Source organism: Bubalus bubalis, chromosome 11 (genome assembly GCF_019923935.1).
Source record: "Bubalus bubalis isolate 160015118507 breed Murrah chromosome 11, NDDB_SH_1, whole genome shotgun sequence".
NCBI lineage: Eukaryota > Metazoa > Chordata > Mammalia > Artiodactyla > Bovidae > Bubalus > Bubalus bubalis.
Window position 1 is genome coordinate 92,966,943 of NC_059167.1, and position 8,073 is coordinate 92,975,015.

General features: G+C 46.2%; 1 protein-coding gene across 1 annotated transcript in view; it reads left to right on the forward strand.

Annotated features, from left to right (window-relative positions):
- Positions 1 to 3,826, forward strand: part of ARSB (arylsulfatase B) — a 180,076-nt gene extending 176,250 nt beyond the window's left edge. The window contains exon 9 of the mRNA XM_025296367.3: positions 955 to 3,826. Within this exon, the coding sequence (XP_025152152.2) occupies positions 955 to 1,220 (266 nt within the window). The 3' untranslated portion in view covers positions 1,221 to 3,826. The remainder of the gene's footprint in view (positions 1 to 954) is intronic.
- The last annotated feature ends 4,247 nt before the right edge of the window (positions 3,827 to 8,073 follow it).

Sequence of the window (8,073 nt, forward strand, 5' to 3'; positions counted from 1 at the left end):
TGCCAATGCAGAAGATGTAAGAGACGTGGATGCAGTCCCTGGGTTGGGAAGATCTCCTGGAGGAGGGCGTGGCAACCCACTCCAGTATTCTCGCATGGGACTCCCATGGGCAGAGAAGCCTAGCGGGCTACATGGGATCACAAAGAGTCAGACACGACTGAAGCGACCTAGCACACATGCCTGTAGAGGTGGGGGGAGGGGGAGAGGAAGAAACACAGCTCCAGGGCTTCGTGGGAAATAAGGATTTCAGATACACATGGCCGGCAAGCACAATACGTCTAGCTGCCAAAGACAGTCTCTGAAAGAGACATCTTCAACCAAGGGTATAGTGGGGAAAAGGGGTTGCTTCCCCTGAGCACATTCTTTAGAGGTGACATCTTTTAAATATTTTTATGGTGTGTGGTTTGACGGTTAAGACTGTGATGCAATTAAGCAGTGTTTATAATGAGGCCCTTTTTGATGTTTGCAGCAAGACAGTCCTTCATTGTTTGAGAGTGTCCCATATTTGTAAGACATTTTAGCGTCCCTGGCCCGTGACTACTAAATGACAGTTGTACACACCCCAAGCACCGCCCCCAAGTTCACTGTGACAACTAAAAATAACCCCGCTACACACACACGTGCATGCACACACACACAGATATACACACACATGCACACACATATACACTTGTGCATACATACACACTTGTGCATGCACACACACGCATGCACACACATGCCTGCTATTTCCTGGAAGCCCCAGCCCCACTGTGAAGCAGTGAGACATGTTTAGTTAAAGCCCCAGAAGTCAGAGTCTGAGAAAGATCTAGACATAGCATCAAGGGCCATGTTTTTTTTTTAATATGTCCATACCCACAACCCAGCTCAACCTTATCCCCTAGACTCCTTCCTTGAAGATAGATCCTACCTACAATGCTTCTCCTTAAATAAACTGTTGTATTTCTTTGCCAGGCTGTGGTCACTGGTTTCCCCCACCATCTCAGTATAATGTTTCTGTGATACCCTCATCGGACCCACCAGCCAAGACCCTCTGGCTCTTTGACATTGACCAGGACCCCGAAGAAAGGCATGACCTGTCAAGAGAATATCCCCACATCGTCAAGAAGCTCCTTTCCCGTCTGCAGTTCTACCAGAAACACTCCGTGCCTGTGTACTTCCCGGCACAAGACCCCCGCTGTGATCCCAAGGCCACTGGGGCCTGGGGCCCTTGGATGTAGGATTTCCGGCAGCCTGGAGGGCAGCCTGAAAGCCTCTCTGTTTGCAAGCTGGACTCCAGGCCTTCACTCGTGTGATTCTTGTCTCGTCTGTTCTCCCAGCCTGGGTTCTCTGGGCCCTGCTCTTGCTCCTAAACCACCCTGAGTTGTCTAATTTCAACCCTTAGTGCAATTGAGGTGCTGATAAAATCTGAACACTGATGCTGTTGGCTGGGGTATGTGTCCAGAGGAGAGGGTGACTGGGTTCACCCTCCCTTGCCTGATTATCTGCGGGATTGCTGGGAATTTGACTTAAAAGAGGAAGTTACCGAGTCTTGGAGGCTGGAGCAGCTGGTTCTTTTTGCCTCACAAGTCAGATGTTAGATTTCCCTCTGCAATAGCCGGGTTTTATTGGAGTGATTCACGTTTCTTGTAACAAATGAAAGGGTTAGACAGTCGCTAATGGTTCTGTTGGCCACGGGTTCTCCCTGCCTGAGAGATCCTGTTCAGGCATCCCCTGTGAATAACCCGCCTTGGTTCCCCCCTTGCTCATGCATCTCATCACTCACCTCATCACTCATCCTGTCATGGAGCATAAGGCTCGTTTCATTATTAACATGAGTTTGGCAATACGCCTATTCCTTAGTTTGGGGCTTTACGATTAAGAAATGTGTTTTTATCCCCCAGTTTTTCCCAACCGTTGCTCATCTTGTGTGGACTGCCAGCTACCCCCACACCCTCTGTGGTACTTTTTCTGCGCTTTCTTCTGATTCAGGCTTCCTGCGCCTGGGAAGGCCGCTTTGCTTCTGCACTCTGAGCACCACTGGTCTCTGATACGCTGCTGAGGCCTGCCTCCCCTCTGCCCCGGCCCTGAAGCTGGAGCGCTACCCAGAGAGACGGCGAGTCTAGCTCTGTGGGCACGTTCATGGCAGCACTCGGGTCTCTGTCATCTGCTTGGAGATGTTTTTTTCTAGTTGCATGGAGTTTATTCTCATGATTGTGGCTAAGTGTCAAAATATATTTAGTTGCACTGCTCTTCCCTAGAAGTGAGGAGAAACCTTGGGAAAGGATAATACTGTCCTGAGGTGATGCAAGTAGTAGGCAGTTTGAAAAAGGAACTGGCCAGCATGTGGGATACTGGACCTCGATAACACAGAAGAAGGTGTAACCATGGTTCTCTGTTTTCTCAGTTTTACTGCTTGTATTGAGGTTGGGGGAAGAGGATACACAGTTTGATCTTCCAGCTCTTTCTCAGCCCCACCAATGTCCTACTAACATGAACCAGTCCAGATGAGCTTCAAAGAGTGTCAAACTCAGGAAAATGTGGCCAAAATCTGCATACCCTTTTTTTTGCATTAACTCCACTGTTTCATTCAATGCTTATCTCCAATGCCTGGATCAATGCCTGCTGTGTGGAATGCACTCAGTACACCTTTCTAAAAAATAAGTGAGTGAATGAACAAATGAATAAATGAGAAAGTTTCACATCAGGGAAGATGCTAGTTTAATGAGCTGAGTACTGGGCTGAATATAAGTATTTTCCAACCGTCACTTTTCTGTTCTCAGGCTGCCCTCCTGGGGCAGGAGCACAGCGCACATATCTGGGCGGTCTAGGACACCATAGCGAAGTTGTGATGTCTTCCAGAGGGAGAAGGGCAAGAAATATGCCTGCTGCAGGGACTCTTCTGCCAATAGTCCTTAGTTCTCGTCTGCAGAGGACACTGGAAGCTAAAACCACCAAATAATACAATATGGGTCATGGCACAGCCGCCCTTCAGTTCAGCAGCAATATCCTCTGGTGACAACTGGTTTGTGTTAAAATACGATGAATGGAAAGAAACAGTGCTAGAACTAATGACCCCTGTTACCAGCCTGTACCCCACGCCTGGGCTGGCAGGCAGCTGGCCAAAATGCTTCTCACTCACTCCCAAGCCTGTGGCAGATGTTATGAATAACTGAGCCCAGTGTTCCTTCTGGACCCTTCTAACCCCGGGGTGGAGGCACTGTTGATGCTCTGAGATTGGAGGCCGTCACTACACAATAGCTGTTCTCTCCCCCTGCCGTGCTCCCAACAGCTGCTCCCAATCCTAGGTCCTTGATTGCTGGGTACCGTGCGGATGTTCTGCACACGATGGACTCAAAAGGAATCTTAAAGACCAATTTTTTGGTAAAACTTTTACTTGAGATCTTACGTTATCCATAATCCAATGTAAACGTCATTGGGTTTTCTTATTCTGTACAGGAATGTAAACAGATTCACAGGTTGTCACTTGAAGTATTAACGGTGTTTCTTTCTGATTTGGTTTACCTATGGTTTTGTTTATTTAATTTCCTTTTTACTACCTGATTACTCCAGATGTAGGGGACAAAAAATTAAATTTATCTTTGGAAACGTGTCAGCCATGAGTATGGTGTTTCCATTTGGGAGATGGAAGGTTCTGGAACAGATAGTGGTGATCGCTGTACAACGTCATGACGCACTTAGTGCCTCTGAATTGTACTTTAAACGGTTCAAATGACAAATTTTAAGTTGTATAGTTTTTAACCACAATTCCAAAACTGTGTTGGCCTGTTTTGTATCCTGTGAATTTTAACTGAAAAAAGCTGTTAAATAAATATAACAAAAAATATCAGAGCTGAAAAAAAAATGTGTCCATCATTGCCTCCAAAGACACACAATATCCTATTTTATCCTACAAAATTGGAGGAAGGTCAAGAGAGGGTAGGAGTAAATATAAAGTGATAATAAGGGAAAGTATTAGTTTTCTATTGCTGTATAATAAATTACCCCCAAATTTAACAGCTTAAAACAATGAAGATTTGTTATGTTAAACATTATATGAGAGTCAGAAGTTTAGGAGTGGTTTACCTAGGTGGTTCTGGCTCAGGGTCTCTCATGGAATCGTATTCAAGCAGTTGTCCAGGGCAACATTCCTCTGAGGGGATCACAACAATCTGTGGAAAATTCTTGAAGAGGGGAATAACAGACTACCTTACCTGCCGCCTGAAAAACCTGTATGCAGGTCAAGAAGCAACAGCTAGAACCAGATATAGAGCAACAGACTAGTTCAAAATTGGGAAAGGAGTCCGTCAAGACTATATTGTCCCCCTGCTTATTTAACTTCTATTCAGAGTACATCATGCAAAATGCCAGGCTGGATGAATCACAAGCTGGAATCAAGATTTCCAGGAGGAATATCAACAACCTCAGATATGCAGATGACACCACCCTAATGGCAGAAAGCAAAGAGGAACTAAAGAGCCTCTTGATAAGGGTGAAAGAGGAGAGTGAAAAAGCTGGCTTAAAACTCAGCATTCAGAAAACTAAGATCATAGCATCCAATCCCATCACTTCATGGCAAATAGATGGGGGAAAAGTGAAAAAAATGACAGACTTTATTCTCTTGGGCTCCAAAATTACTGCAGATGGTAGCCATGAAATTCAAAGATGCTTGCTCCTTGGAAGAAAAGCTATGACCAACATGCTGCTGCTGCTGCTGCTGCTAAGTCACTTCAGTCATGTCTGACTCTGTGCGACCCCATAAATGGCAGCCCACCAGGCTCCCCCGTCCCTGGGATTCTCCAGGCAAGAATACTAAAGTGGGTTGCCATTTCCTTCTCCAATGCATGAAAGTGAAAAGTGAAAGGGAAGTCGCTCAGTCGTGTCTGACTCTTAGCGACCCCATGGACTGTGGCCCACCAGGCTCCTCCATCCATGGGATTTTCCAGGTGAGAGTACTGGAGTGGGGTGCCATTGCCTTCTCCATATGACCAACATAGACAGCATATTAAAAAGCATAGATATCACTTTGCTGACAAAGGTCCATATAGTCAGAGCTATGTTTCTTCCAGTAGTCATGTATGGATGTGAGAGTTGGATCATATAGAAGGCTGAGCGCTGAAAAATTGATGCTTTCGAACTGCGGTGCTGGAGAAGACTCTTGAGAGTCCCTTGGACAGCAAGGAGATCAAATCAATCAATCCTAAAGGAGATCAACCCTTTAGGATATTCATTTGAAGGAATGATGCTGAAGCTCCAATACTTTGGCCACCTGATGCAAAAAGCTACTCTGATGCTGGAAAAGATTGAAGAAAGGAGGAGAAGGGGATGACAAAGGATGAGATGGTTGGATGGTATCACTGACTCAATGGACAGGAATCTGAGCAAGCTCCAGGAGATGGTGCAGGACAGGGAAGTCTGGTGTGCTGCAGTCCGTGGGGTTGCAAAGAGTTGGACATGACTGAGCAACTAAACAACAGACCTCTGAAGGCTTGCTGGAGTTGGAGAACCCACTTTCAAGATGACTCACTCACAAGGCTCTTGGCTGGAGGCCTCCGTTCCCTGCTCTGTGGGCCTCTCCATGGGCTGAGTTATATCTTCACACGTGGTAGCAAGCTTCCAGCAGAGCCAGAAATCCAAAGAGAGAAAGAGGGAGCTGCAGTACCTTTTATAACCTGGTCTCCAAAAGCATGCACCGTCTCCTCCACCTTTCTTCACTTCCTTAAAAACGAGTCACAAAGTGCAACCCATATACAGAGGAGGAGAATTAGGCTCCGCCTCTTAAAACAAGTGTTAGATTTATGGATACATTTGACACCATTACAGACAACAGAGGATAATGGGCACAGGTAGCTTCCTGGGGAATAAACTGTCTAATCAAGCCCACATGCATTTATCAAATGCTGCTGTTTGAAGAGAAAGAGTAGAAAAATCATCCAGCTTTGCTGTTTTGTGGCAGAATGACCATGGACAACTCATCGAAACTTTTCTGTGCCTCAGTTTTCCCCTGGTGAAATGATGGGTTGGAGTAGATAATCCCTAGCTTCTCTTACACCCCTAGCGTCCAGGACAATGCCTGGCACAGAGGAGATGTTCTATACATGTCGGTTGATTGACTCTCAACTGACTGAATTCTAATGCAAGGGTGAGAAATAGTAGTGATAAAAATTGCCTGAGCCTGTGCTCAGTCTTTGAGAAAAGAACTAATCTGGTGATGGAAGGCAGCTCAGTGCTTTCCTTGTGGGGGAAGGACACTGACTAGGTAGGCAAACCCTGAAACTTTTTAGGAATCAAAAAATTCTCTGTATCTTGATCTAGTGGTCTTTCCATGGGTATGGTGTATCCATGGTGTGCTGCTGCTGCTGCTAAGTCACTTCAGTCGTGTCCGACTCTATGCGATCCATAGACGGCAGCCCACCAGGCTTCCCATCCCTGGGATTCTCCAGGCAAGAACACTGGAGTGGGCTGCCATTTCCTTCTCCAATGCATGAAAGTGAAAAGTGAAAGTGAAGTCACTCAGTCGTGTCGGACTCTAGCGACCCCATGGACTGCAGCCTACCAGGCTCCTCCGTCCATGGGATTTTCTAGGCAAAAGTACTGGAGTGGGGTTCTCCGATCCATGGTGTATCCATACGTAAAAATTCACTGAGGTCTTGTACACTTGATGCACTTTATGGTTTATATGTTACACGTAATTTAAAAGCACTTGATAACAAAAATACCTGCCCTTAGAGCACAAAGCTCACTACCTATGTAGTAAGAATGTACCTGGAACATACAAACATTTGTAAAAAAACAAAAAACAAAAAACCAACATTCTAAATGCTTTGAGGAAATCTAGTATTTGAAGAAGACTTTTGTGAATCCTTTTGAAAATACAAATTTAGGATTTTTTTATTTACAAAACCTGAATACATCCATTTAGGTTTCCTAAACTGACATTTGCTACCCAGGTTTTCCTGAAGTCATGACACCCCGGGACCAGTGCTGGGGGAGGCAGGTAGAGACCAGGAAACGGCACACACTGAGGGTGTGGCTTGGGAATACAAGCTCATCATTGTATTCTGTAGTACCAGGTTATTTCCAGCTCAACAATTCTTAAGAAAATTCCAGCCAATACTAAATGTGTTCAAGTACTAATTATCCTTCCCAATCACCACTTAAGCTTTAAAATCTATTTTTTGTCCAAACTCCTCATCACGCAGAGGAGTTTTCACTTTGGTAAATTGGTTCATTTTCAAGCCGCTGAGAGACCAGTCTGCTCACTCTGTCTTCACCCCTTACTGATCAGGGGAGCACGTGGGTTTGACTGACACAGACGAACCTGCCACACGCCTTTCACCTTTGCCCTGTTTCCGTGGGTGCCACCCACCAGATGACACAAAGCAGGGAAGAGAGCAGGGCGCACGCTGCCCTGGGCCTGTCAGGGCCCTGTGACCACCAGGAACCTGAAGAGAGTTTCATTCCCAAACTAATTCACTCAGGATACCAATAGATGAGCTTAAGATATTTCATGTAATATCCTTTATTATTTTTCTGATAATCATTTTAATCCCTTTAGTGAAGTATAGATGATCTCAGAAGTGTTATCCTAAAGGAGCATAACTCCCCCGCCCCAACTCCAGGTCTCAACAGAGGGGCTAGTGTGCCGTCAATCACATCACGAGGCAGGCACCAGCCTCTTATTCACACCAGGGTCTTGCAGAGCAGAGCAGAGGAGAGGGGATAAACACACATGTGCCACCCCTGCGGGGTGAACAGGACGGATTGTGTTTTTATTTACATTAAATGAATCAAGTCAAAGCTTAGTTGCCCCTGTGCCAGGATGTTGTAGTTCTTGTTGGGCTCATTCACGTCCGCACCGTGATATGTACTGGAGGCTGGGAACAGGGCAGCTGATGGTATCAGGGTGGAGCGGGGGCTCTGAATCAGACCCCACCCCCAGGAAGCTCACCCACTGGGGAGCACAGGCGGGAGCCCAGCAGACAGGAGGAGGACGGGGTCCTGGGCAGGCAGAAGGGAATTGGAGGGGCTCAGAGTCAGAGGCAGTGCTCCTCCGCACCCGGCAAGGGAATTCATTTAACTTTAAATTTGAGC